Raw genomic sequence first — 13244 nt, forward strand, 5'->3', positions numbered from 1 at the left:
CCCTGCATTATTCCTGTTAATATAGTTGCACAATCTAACATCATCCCTAGCACTGCCAAATCATGTACTTTGAAACATTTATTAACTGGATAATTCGCTTTATTTTCCCTTAATGAACCCTACAGACCTGTGGATCTTTCAGTCCATTTCAATCCAGGAATCGAACTAACTATTAAGATTAATTAAACAATTAAAATCCTGGTAGTAACAAGGCTATGGAATGTTCATTTGAATAGTTAAGGACACAGGCTGGGAACAAGATCCTGGACTGGAATGGAATGGAGAGGAAGAGCCTCAAACACATGCCTCTGGAGTGGGGGGGTGGGGAGAAGGGTCAAGGGAGCACTGTAGCCCAGGGACAGGTAACTCCGGTCCGTTACCTACATTCCATTTCAGTGTAATTCAACTCATTGACCCCTGACCCCTGTGTTCCCTGCAGGTGATCAAGCTCTCGTTCGAGGAGTTCGGCCTGGAGCGGGGCTACGACACGCTGACCGTGGGGGACGGGGGACAAGTCGGGGACCAGAAGACAGTTTTTCATGTGTGAGTAAATCCCCCTTCATCCTTCGTTAAACGAAATCGGTTGCGATTCTGTTGTGGTCGATCCTCTACATTTTCAGTTGTGCCGTTTTGGGCGGTTTTGAATTCCGGTACAGGTCACAGGTTAAAATGAGTTCATTGGCCTCAATCTAGAGAGGTCACTACTAATAATCGAATTATCCAATAATCGGTTCAAGCAATCTAAATGTCACTACCCAAATATGGCGCAATCAGCATGCATTGAAACCACAAGGTTGCGTAAACAACAGTGCATTATTGAAGTAGTGTGAATAGGGTATTAATATTGTCTTTATTACCATCATAAGACATTAAAAAATAAACACCACAAGAGGCTTCAGTTGATCCGGATATTGACTCCATTACCGCACACAATAATCCATGGATCTGTACTTGGACAACCGTGTTTAGCCGCTCCGTGTGCACTTTCCATTGGTACCTGTATTGTCAGTGGATCGACCAGTCGTGTATGTCAGTGGTTTGTCTAAGTGGTTATAAGAGCAGGGTCAGCCTGGTTAATGATTTGTCTCTCTTGGTCCAGGTTAACTGGCACCACCACTCCAGACCTGATTGTCAGCACCAGTCACCAGATGTGGCTCCTCTTCAAGACGGATGAAACCAGTGGCTTGCTGGGGTTCAAAGTTTCTTATGAAGGTAGCGTCCCGTTTTAATTATTTTGGCTTGGATCTACACCCACCTCACACACCTGCCTTACCTGTTTTATTTTATAAATATGGAACATAATAATAATAATAATAATAATAATAATAATAATAATAATAATAATAATAATAATAATAATAACATTTAAGAAATTGAGCTGTAGCTCTGTTGGTCCCATAAATCAGTCTGGAAACTGAGTTAAGCAAAGGTAACCATACACATCTGAGGTGATTTGAAATATTTATAACTCTGGGGGGGTGGGGGGGTGTAGGGGGTTCAAAGATCACTGTGCCTCTGTGGCCCAATGACTTCAGACAGACAGGATTTCCGCAGTACTCGGTAATTGATTGAAATTGCTACAGTTTCGCAACCGGCATCAGAAAAGGCCATCGATTTCCCAGGAGCCTTTATGAACACTGCCAGTTGAGATGTTGGTTTAGAAATATAAAATTACCTTTCAACCTCTGCAACAACTTTTGACCTCTCTGGTTCAACCAGAACTGAACAAAATGACAAATCAAGTATAACGCAGTTCATTTTTGATAAGGTACTGTCGTGTGTGACACAGAGAGGATCTCAGCACTTAAATATAATCACAACCACATTTCTCTCAGCAATTTCTGGAGGGTTTTGTCCCTGGCCTATAGCTCTCAGTGTCTCATTGCTTTCTATCCTGTATTAATTAGATAGTAGCAAATTATTCCTACCTTCAGCACAATAGGGAAAACAAGCATCTTGCGTTCGTACTGGTGATGTGAACGTTTTTGGACGCTTTGCAGCTGTGTTGGAACTGAGTTGCAGGTTATGTCATATTCTTTTCAGACTACCCCTGCCCACCACTCCGTAAAATGAATCTGATCTGAAGGAAGCTCCCTCTATCTCCTTAAAGCAGAGTTCTGGAGACACCGAAAAGAAGAACAAGGAACAAACCCCACGGATCGACATCCGCTGGAATGAGTCGTAAAAGAGAATTAAGGCTTACATAATCCAGTTTCTAATTCCGAATATTTATGGTTAAAGAGCTGAGGGATTTGCATACTCTCCTTCCAGCCTCCGGCGGTCGCTCGTAAAACATTAGACTGCATTAGAATGTTTGATTTCCTCTGTGACTCTCTGTTTTTATAGACACCTTTTTAAATGGAAACTACAGGACATTGCTGAAAGAAACTTAATTTATTAAAACTCAGGTTGTTTCAAGTTTCTATGTTAAACATCATATCGTTTTTTTTTTTTCCTTCTTTGCTCTCTGCAGATATTCAGAAGTCTGTCTCACCTGTGAGGTTTATAGTTTACATTTGTAAGACAAACCAAGCTATCTGAACGACTGAAAGGTATTCCTGTTCAATTTCCACGGCACAAAAGAAACTGTCCCATGCGTTATTTCGACAGTAGAACCTAGTAAAGGAGCCCTGGAAACGCACAGCATATGGTCCTATATAAAACAGCCAGGTACCATCCCTTATTCTGGGGTTGTGGCAGCTTTCGTCACTTGAAGTCAATATGGTGTGTGTGTCTCAGCAGCCAGCAGGTCTGGGGTCAGGAATGAGAGAATCGCTGGACCGTGCTTTCCATCAGCTGTCTCTGACTGCTCCCTCAGCCCAGGGCTCTGCTCCTCGACAGAGGAGGGAAAGCTTGATAAATGATGCTGTTGGGTTTATTTATGGCAATATCATCGAGAGGAGTTAGATAATATGCTCCATTTATTATCGTGTGTGGTTTTGAATTCTGCTGTGTGGTACTCACAAAACAAAAGCATGCTACATTAGACACTGAGTTTGCATGCAGTGACCGTTGGGGTTTGGTGTTGATAAACTGCCTTGGTAAACTGTTTGCTTACCCAAACTTTAAATATTTCTAAAGATTGTGTAAATGTTTAAAGTCAGTGCTGGTGTACACCAAATCCGGTAGCTGTTAGGGATCCATGCTAATTCATATAATAATAAGTATTATAACATTCCTATTCTATGTTATTCCAAAGTGTATACCTGGTTAGCTTGTAATCTCCTGTTTCACAGAGTCATTCTAACACAGTCCTAATGGATGAGTACTGGCACTTAATTTATCTTTAAAATGGGCATTTGGCTCCTATTGCATTACAAACTGCATTGCATTTTTAGTGGCAATTTCCGTGCTGGATTTCTGCATTCCAAACCCAAACACAGACGTCCGTCTCAATCTCTCTCTCTCCCTCTCTCTCTCTCTATTTCTCCTCAATAGACTGAAAAGCTTTAGTACATTTAAAATCGTTGGTGTCTCTCACGCTGTGACAGGGAGACATTCCTCTTCAACAACTAGTCACTGCTGTTTGCTGGCAGAATGTAAATTGAGAAAGAGAGCATTTCAGATTCAAGTTTTTTAACTCCCTGTTGAGTTCAACATTCAGGCACACACCCTCCCTGCTTTTTATAGAAGAGTAGAGAACTGATCTGACAGGCTATAACGAGGGAGCTTGCAGATTCAGGAACCGGCCCCATTACAAATGCATTACAAGCATGGCAGTAATAGCCAGACAGACATTACTCTGCTCAGTTCTCCTTTTATTCTGTCTGTTAAATATGCATGCCGTTGCGTGGCAGGTGTGTGACAAACAGGGCCCTGCATGTTTATTTGTAATTTGTAATTTTAGCATTAGGATGTACTGTACTAAGGGGCTCCTCTGCAGCTGGCACTGGGTCAGGGTGGCCTTGCCGAGAACAGGCTGGCCGTCTGTATGTGTTTGTAGGTTTCTCTGCGATGGCTCATGTGGGTCTGCCAGTGCATTGCTTTGAAGAGGCTGCAGTGGGGAAAATGTTGGATCATCCAGTGCTGGTAAACAATCTAAAAGCCTTGCTGTTGTGGGAGTTCACTTTTCCTCGATGGATTTCTTAATGATACAGTATGTAAAACAAAAAAATAAATAAGAAACTAAGTCGCGTAGACGTTTCGTCAGTTTACCGTACACAAAAGATGGCACAAGCCAAAACGTTATTGACGATATAGATGCAACAAACCAAATAAATTGTCCATCGGAGGTTGTGTTTAGACCTCAGTCCTGGCGAGGGATTGTTCCCGCTTTCTTCCAGTTCAGTGACTGTAATAATGACCAAGGTGCCCGAGTCACAGATGGCTTCTCTGTTTCTTGTGTTTTTGCAGAGATCGAGCAGGGGAGCTGCGGGGACCCGGGGGTACCGGCCTATGGCAGGAGAGAGGGTTCCGGATTCCTTCACGGGGACACTCTGCGGTTCGAGTGCCAGCCTGCCTTCGAGCTGGTGGGGCTGAAGAGCATCACCTGCCAGAAGAACAACCAGTGGTCTGCCAAGAAACCCAGCTGTGTCTGTGAGTGGGAGCGAGAGTCCATCCCAGCGCTGGCTTCCTCTCTCTTTCTACTTGTTCTCTCCCTCCTTTCCCCCTTTGCCTCTCTCTCTCTTTATCTCTTATTTAAAGTGTGAGTGCATCCCAATGCAACTCCCGCCATGTCCTCCTCCCCATCACACTCTCTCACTTTCTTTATCCCTCCATCTCTCTCCTTCTAACTACTTTGTCTTATTCCGCCCCCTCTCTCCTTCCCGTGCCTCCACTCTCTCTCTATCCCTCGCACTTTTCTTTTTCCTCCCTTACCTTCTTTCTCCCTCTCTCTCTCTTTTTTCTTTTTGTCAGAAGCTCTTCTTGTACTGATCAGACAGCACTGTTGTTTCATTTCAGGGAGGGGAAGGGATCCATAGGGACACAAACCCACAGCCGCTACCTCAAAGCAGCTTCCACTGCCAGCCAACTAAAAGGCTGCGGGCCACGTTCACTCATAACTTTTCTTACTCTAATTCCTCTCAAGCTATGCCTCTGAAAACCTCTCTCTCACTCTGATCTGATCTGACGCGGCTGCCTAATTACCCACCTTTATTCCGGGTTAACGCTCCCAACCAATCAGAGCTTTCCTACTGGGCTTCGTACTCGGAATGCAAGAGGCAAGTCTTACTGAGCTCCTTGCAAAACCTCTTTCTGATAGAGAAACTCTCCGAGTGCCTCCGATGAGGTATAAAAGCGTCCTCCAAACATTGAATCCTCACCCGACCCACTCATATAACCATAAATCCGGACCTTTAACCTAACCTTAACCTTTACCCTCCCTCCAGCCTTTACCATAACCATGACTCGTAGCTCTTCCTAAGCATCACTTTCCTTTATCTTGCCTTAATTATATCCATTACAGTAAACCTAAGTCCTCTGTGCGCCATCACTTGCCAGGGATCTTTCTACCTCAAGAAAATTAATTTTTTTAACAGATAATATGTTCTGAATTGTAAGATATGCATATGCAAAATGACAAGAGGGTTTTAGTGCAGAAAGCAGCATCGGTCATTTTCTGATCGTTTTCACCTCCTTCCTTAAGATGGAGAAATCCTAGCATCGCTCGTATATTTTTATTTAAATTTAAACCGCTGTTTCCTGGTACCTGATCAATTCCTGTGCTGTAGGTCAGCCTCAATCCCTGTTCAAAGAGAGATGTAAAGAAACACCATTATTCCATTAGGCAGGTCTTAAAACATTTTCATTGCAGCATACATAACCCTAAAGAAATGAAAGGAAAATGAAAAAAATTGACATTCTTTAACAAAAATCAATGGTGACTCAAAACAGTGTAAAAATGCTAAAGAGCTGATTGAAATTGAGGGGCAGTATATCTGTTATTATAAAAGCTGCATTTCTGTTTTATGAAGTTTGCATTATCTGCATCTTATAGTTTGTGACTTGGTGAAAAGGTAATAAACAGGAAGGATCTCTGTCCCTATGGAAAGGATACAAAGTACGTCAAATACATCTTTACTGTTCCACAGATTCCATTAATGGGTCGTTGAGTTGCCCCCTTTCGTTTGCATCGTGAATTAACTAGGTATCGTTGTCTGAGCAAATCTGGTATTCTGTTAATTAAATGCCTTTACCAAAATCTATGCTCTTAAAGGGTATAGATCTAAAATGTCCTTTTTTTATTATTTTACCCTTCCTGATTTCTATGACCTTCATCAAACTATAGCTACCAACAGCTAAACAAAGGCTTCTTGCTGAAGTTCCTTTTCAGTACCTGTATACAGCAATCTAAAAGATATATATTTTTAAGTAACTCCTGAGTTAAAGCTTTTATAAAAGTTTCTCGCAGTAAAAGCATGGCAAACTGTAATAGAGCACAGTGAAAGCATGGTAAAGCATGGGCAAGCATTGTAAAGCACAGGGAGGTTTGGTAAAGCAGATTGCGAAACACGGCAAACCAGGGTAAACTATGGTAAATGCATAACCATGGGAAAAATTACAATCGACATGCGTAATTACTAATTATGCATGTCGATTGACAAATTGCACATCAATAACCAGGCACTGCCTCTGGCTATCATAGAAATAATCGGAGTCCTTTACCTTGTCACTGCGTGAAGCATGTCGGACATCACCGGTGCATAGGGTAAGCGAAGGGGGAGGTGGATTGTGAGAGCTAATCTCATCGATCATATCTCCATAGCCCGGCATGGCTGATAACTTCATAAATCAACCAGAGATCCCTGGCTTAGTTTACCTCTCCTGCGCCTTGTAAACCTGCATAAACATCTTTCAGAATGAGACCAGAAGCTTGCAAACTACCGTGCTGAAGGGGAAATGAATAAATGATAATGATACGACTATTACTACTACTACTACTAATAATAATAATAATACAGCTCTACATTTTCTTGGTTCCTCACTCCCTCTCCCCTTTTTCTTCAGCTCTACTGCGTTCTCCCAGTTGTGTATTCACTCCAGTTCTAGATCCCTCACTCCCTCCTCTCCCCTGTTCTTCTCTCTGATCCTCAGTCTCCTGCTTCTTCAACTTCACCACCCCAGCGGGCGTGCTGCTCTCCCCCAACTACCCGGCGGAGTACGGGAGCAACATGCACTGCGTGTGGCTGATCATCGCCAAGCCCGAGAGCCGCATCCACCTGGCCTTCAACGACCTGGACGTGGAGCCGCAGTTCGATTTCCTGGCTGTGAAGGACGGGGGCAAGGCGGAGTCCCCCGTGCTGGGCACCTTCTCCGGGACCCAGGTGCCCTCCCCCCTGACCAGCAGCGGACACGTGGCCAGGCTTGAGTTCCTGACCGACCACTCCAATGCCAAGAGGGGCTTCAACATCAGCTTCACCAGTGAGTACCAGTCCGGCGCCGCATTTTATAGGCATCTTATAGAGGATTCTCCATGGCCATCCATCCTTATGAGCAATACAAACACAGCCCTCCATGCACAGTCAAGGATTATTGTGTTTATATAACAAATGCAATGCCTGGAAATGTGTAACCTTAAATTAAACAGCTGAATTCAGAGCGTTTTCCTTTGATCAGGCTCATTCTATCACTGGATTTAAATGAATGCAAATAATAATAATAAAATACTCTGCTGCCGTGCACAATTTCTAAGGTAGACTTGTGAATGTCAGATGAAATAGGGCTCAATGTTAGCTACAGTATAGAAGCTGAGCTTTACTGTGCAGGTGTTTAAACACACAGACTGCAGGCTGGAGTGCTACCTGGTGGGTCCAGCTATCTCCCCGGAGGTAACGCAGGGCTCGAGGGAGTGCAGAGTCACGCAACACCTCCAGCACCTCTCCCACCACTCTGTTTCTGTCCCCTTCTTATTGCTTACTCGAGAAACACTGTGTGCAGCCTCTGTCACTTAGCTAACCGTTAAGCGAGACAGACATATAAACATCTGTGAAACATACCGAAACGTTGGGAAATTGGCTCTTTTGATATAGGGCAGCAGTGTGGAGTAGTGGTTAGGGCTCTGGACTCTTGACCAAAGGGTCGTGGGTTCAATCCCAGGTGGGGGACACTGCTGCTGTACCCTTGAGCAAGGTTCTTTACCTAGATTGCTCCCTTAAAGAAAAAACAAACAACTGTATAAATGGGTAATTGTATGTAAAAAGAATGTGATATCTTGTAACAATTGTAAGTCACCCTGGATAAGGGCATCTGCTAAGAAATAAATAATAATATTATTTAGTATCAGGGTTCCAGGTCTTTAACATCATGCGACTGTGTAACACCCCTTCCGAGCTGACGCATTATATCATTCATGTTAATTAAGAAGATGACGAACTCTATTGCAGGGCTTGTAGCTGGATTAATAAATGAAATGAAGGTGATGGATGAGGCAGAAAGTGAGTTTGGGGAGAGCGGCTCCAGGGTATTAATCAGCACGCCTGGTGTCAGCGCAGATCTGACGCAGCCTCGCACAGCACTGCCCGCTGTGGACGGATGGCTTCTTCACTTCCACATTTCTCTTCTTTAAGAACACTTTAGCCTTTCTAGCAAAAAATAAATAAAAAATACTTTTGCAACAACTTTTAAAAGCATTTTCTGAAGTGAGATGGTTTGAAAAACGACCACTAGAGGTGTGCCGCGGTAACAACTGCTCCCTCTGACGCGTTAGACACTAATTACTGTAATTCTGTGGTCCCAGACACAATAGACTCTCAGATTCAGTTGTATTGGATTTTACCGTGAAGCACTATAATGAGATCAATGTGATGACAGGAGCTATAAAAATGCAAATTCAACTTCTCTGTCTAGCATTCCGCCACAACGAGTGTCCTGATCCTGGAGTTCCAATAAACGGGAAGCGGTTCGGAGACAGTCTGCAGCTGGGAAGCTCGGTGTCCTTCCTGTGTGAAGAGGGCTTCCTCAAAACTCACGGATCGGAGACCATCGCCTGCATCCTGAAAGATGGGAATGTGGTGTGGGACAACGCGGTTCCAAGATGTGAAGGTATGCAGGCTTTCAATAGCAATACCATAGCAAAAAAAAATTGATCCTTTTCCATGTCCCAATACTGGCAGAGTAGAATGTTTTCTTGAGATGTATAAGATATTTCAAATTATGTTAAATATAAATGTTACATAGAGGTTCAAAATCACCCCCTGAGGTTTGGAGAGTGAACTGCTTCCTCCTCTACCCCTTAAAAGAAGTCCTTGCCTGGCTTGGGGAATAGAGATTCAACTGCTCCCTCACCCCCTAAGAGAAAGGATGGTCCCCCCGGTCTAGAGCAGACTTGAAGCACAGAGACTGAACCTCCTTCATCTACTAAGAGAAAGCATGGAGTATGAACTGCTCCATCCCTCACACTTTAAGAGAAAGGGCGCTCCCTCCAGTCCAGGGCAGGGTGCAGGCATGGAGACTGAACTGCTCCATCCCTCACACTTTAAGAGAAAGGGCGCTCTCTCCAGTCCAGGGCAGGGTGCAGGCATGGAGACTGAACTGCTCCATCCCTCACGCTTTAAGAGAAAGGGTGGTCCTTCCAGTATCTGGTAGGGCAGAAAGCATTGTGGGGAAGCTCAAATTGCTTTTGCGTGTGCTGCACCTGTTCCAAAGATAAATTAGAAGCCTTCAGTTTCTGTCAATCCAGCACCTTCCATTCACACTGCATCAATCATAATAAATAATAGATAATATTTCAAATAAGAAAAAAAAACCATGTTCAACTCCACTTGGTTTTGTCAGGCAAATATTAATGGGAAATTGCAATATGTGTCTGGATTTAAATTATAAGATATTTATTTATTTATTTCTCTGAAATGTAATACTGTTACATATCCTTTAAATAGCTGTCTCATGATTCAGATGTATTACAATATTAAAAAGGCAGTCCTTGGTTCTAATTTAATTACAGTTTCTCCGGAGTGGGCTGCCTGCTTTTTCGCATTGTTTTAAAGAGGCAGTGATCCTGACACACATTTTCCTGCTGTCCTTACTCCATGGCCTAAATCCCAGCTCCTGTTTCTTCCCTTGCGATTACCTGTGTATAACCACAGCCCGGAGCAAAATATTTGACCCCTATATTATTGTGACCCACCTGCAGGTCACAATAACGTAGTGTTGGAATAATAAACTGCACAAATACTGGGCATCTCATTAGTCAGATATATCGATCACTTATCAGTGTAGCAAACGTATCATGTTCAATAGCTCTGACTGGCCCCTGGGGTACATTTGCACAGTAACTGCAGTTTTCCCATGTCTTGCCCATGGTTATGCATTTACCGTAGTTTAGCATGGTTTGCAATGGGTTTTCAGTATGCTTTACCATACCTCTTTGGGATTTACAATGCTTACCTATGCGTTGCCATGCTTTGCTATTCTTTTACTGTGGCAGACCTCTATAAGGAGGATTCTGGAGCTTCTTGCTGCACAGGGTCACGATGCCTCCCGTAATGAGGCTGGGAATGTCTCACTGCGCCCCTGACAGCGAGCTGCTCCAGCCCCCTTCAGACCTGTGCTTTTGTTCGGTGTGGGAAGAGCAGAGCAGCAATGATGAATCATGTTTGTACTTCACAAATAGCCGTGATGTTGTTTGTGTGTTAGTGTCCTGAGATTTATGGGTTTGAAGTTTTATCGCTGGAGTTTGCTTTTGGTCTTTTTTTTTTTTTTTTTTTTCTTAAGGCAAGTTTCTGTTTGAAACATTTGGAATACATGGATTGGAATAAACTAACGTTGCCAAGGCGATTTCACTTGTTTTTTGTAGTACTTTTTTTCCTTCCTTATAAATAATATAGATTTAATACTAAAGCTACGACTTATATAGATTTTTTAAAATGATAAAATCCACATACCGATGAGAAACGCTGTGTAACTCTGTCGATGTCGTGACTAAATGTAGCAGATTGCTCGGTTCCACGCTGTCTTCCTTCTCATCTGGGTTGTTCTCTTGTCCTCACCCCCCAATCCCCTCACAGCTCCCTGCGGAGGTCACCTGACAGCCCCCAGTGGCACCATCCTGTCCCCTGGCTGGCCTGGATTCTACAAAGACTCCCTGAACTGCGTGTGGGTCATGGAGGCTCAACCAGGCTATCCCATCAAGATCATCTTCGACAGGTCAGACCCCTCACACTATACACTGTGGTTAGGTCTTGTGCAGAATGGGCACCCCCCGCCTCCTGTACTATGAGACTCTTTCCAGCCATTTACGTTTGTGGTATCTGTTTTTATTGCTCAGAGGGTTGACAAGCGTCTTGCAATGCTCGTCCGTGAAAACGGGTCGCCCCAAAACGAGACGTCTCAGAATGTAGTTGAATCAAGAAAGAGAAAAGAAAGAAATTGCAAGCTCGATTTGAGAAAAAAAAGCTAAATAAGTGTCTGCTGCTTCTAGATTTGTGATCAAAACCCCAATCAACTCCATTAGTAATAAAGCTAGTCCCAAAAGACTGGAGAAAAGCAGCAAAGCAAAGTGTTTGTTACTGTTGATTACATGCTGCATACATACAACATTGGGTGGTTTCTACTCAGTTGAATTTATATTTTTTAGTAGCTTTTCCAGTAGCTTCCCATTGTTATACTGAGATAATTGATAACAATGTCAAAATACAAAACAGAATCTGAAAATGCATTACAGTTAAAAGCACTTTGGGAAAAAAAAGAAACATAGGTTGAAATTTTCTCTCCCATTCTAATGCCAAACATATGAATAAAATCTAAACCTTTGCTTAATTCACTTGGTGCTTATGACCTAATCTTCAAACAGCGTGGTCTTTTGGCTACAAAATAACCATGCTCTATGGGCAAAGGCAAACCGTTGTTATCTTGCACCTTTCACCACCCGTAGACCGTCCATCTTTCATCATCGTTTGAATCATTAAATAAAGGGGACTTGAGAAAATCAAGGTCTCTTGATGTCTCTTGACTGTATGTCATCAAAAGTACGGTTTTAATTACCCATGGTCCTCATGTAATATTTAAAAGCTTGTACAGACCCCTATGTTTGGTTATACCATCTCTGCCTCTATCTCTGTATCAATCTGTCTCTCCTGCAGGTTTAAAACTGAGGTGAATTACGATGTTCTGGAGGTGCGTGACGGGAAGTCTTACTCCTCGCCGTTGATAGGGAGCTACCAGGGTACCCAGGTCCCCCAGTTCCTGATCAGCACCTCCAACTACCTCTACCTGCTCTTCACCACAGACAAGAGCCACTCTGACGTTGGCTTCCAGATTCGCTACGAGAGTAAGTCTCGCGGGCCCTCCGCTTCTGGGTTTAGTTTTAATTATGGTGCCAAAAGCCTTAAGCTTTAAAGAAGTATCCAAAAAGCAAAACTGAGTGAAGGATGATTGCCATTTTTTTAAACACAGCATTACTGCTACTTGGCACTCCTTTTACAGATGAAATAGGATCGATGGATTCATTTTGCTAAAATCAAGCATCAGGCTGATAAAACCAACCCCCCCCCCCCCCCAAAAAAAAAACAATAATCTCTTGGACCACTTTTCACCAGCACTCACCATTCATTCCCCATATTTGGGTGAATCCATTTTGATTCTGTAAGACTGGGGGGGGGGGCTGAGGGAGAGAATGTGTAGAGATGTGCTGCTCCCTTCAGTAACTGGAAAACAGGCCTTGTTCAAAAGTTACAGCTGCACTGCAATACCGGTTTCCATGGAGATTGTTGGCAACAGCTGAAAAAAAATCATTGCAGCCAAATGGATAAAAAAGACAAAAAACACCCCCTGAAAATTGCACTAGACTCTCAATGCAGACCTGTTGCTAGGCTGTGAATCAAAAACCCTTCCCCCCACCACAGTAGACTTTCCGTCCGTTTTTGTTTTCACTCCAGGGATTCAATTTCTGTTGTAAAAGGAAAACACTCCGGTAATGCGGAAAAACTTAGGTGATGGAAATCAAAGAGATCAGAGCCCCTTTAAATCTTAAAAGTAATCTTTTGAGTTATTTCTCTCCCTGGTTGTGTAACTAAGCCTGTTTTATGCTCTGCGTATATTACCAAAGTGAGGATAAAAAATCAGAAGCATGCTGCCCATTGGAGCTCACTGCACAACCCTTGTGCTAAATTTAGGCAGTCTCTCTGCTATTCCTTATTACACTTACTAATTGCACATGCAGGATTTGAATCTGCAGAGGACCCAGGTGTTCCTATGCAGAACACAGCCGAGTACTTTGTATATCAGGGACTATTTAAATTATTCATTCAGTGTCAGATCTACAAAAGCATTAACCCTGTTGACCTCCTCATTAACTTAACAAGACA

General features: G+C 43.2%; 1 protein-coding gene across 1 annotated transcript in view; it reads left to right on the forward strand.

The window, feature by feature from the left end:
* Window positions 1–13244, forward strand: part of LOC117413239 (CUB and sushi domain-containing protein 2-like) — a 161534-nt gene that overhangs the window by 85494 nt on the left and 62796 nt on the right. Inside the window, exons 11-17 of the mRNA XM_058997322.1 lie at window positions 440–543; window positions 1100–1212; window positions 4354–4536; window positions 7036–7362; window positions 8788–8982; window positions 10947–11085; window positions 12021–12208. Of these exons, the coding sequence (XP_058853305.1) occupies window positions 440–543; window positions 1100–1212; window positions 4354–4536; window positions 7036–7362; window positions 8788–8982; window positions 10947–11085; window positions 12021–12208 (1249 nt within the window). The remainder of the gene's footprint in view (window positions 1–439; window positions 544–1099; window positions 1213–4353; window positions 4537–7035; window positions 7363–8787; window positions 8983–10946; window positions 11086–12020; window positions 12209–13244) is intronic.

This window comes from Acipenser ruthenus, chromosome 23, assembly GCF_902713425.1.
Source record: "Acipenser ruthenus chromosome 23, fAciRut3.2 maternal haplotype, whole genome shotgun sequence".
In the NCBI taxonomy this organism is placed as follows: domain Eukaryota; kingdom Metazoa; phylum Chordata; class Actinopteri; order Acipenseriformes; family Acipenseridae; genus Acipenser; species Acipenser ruthenus.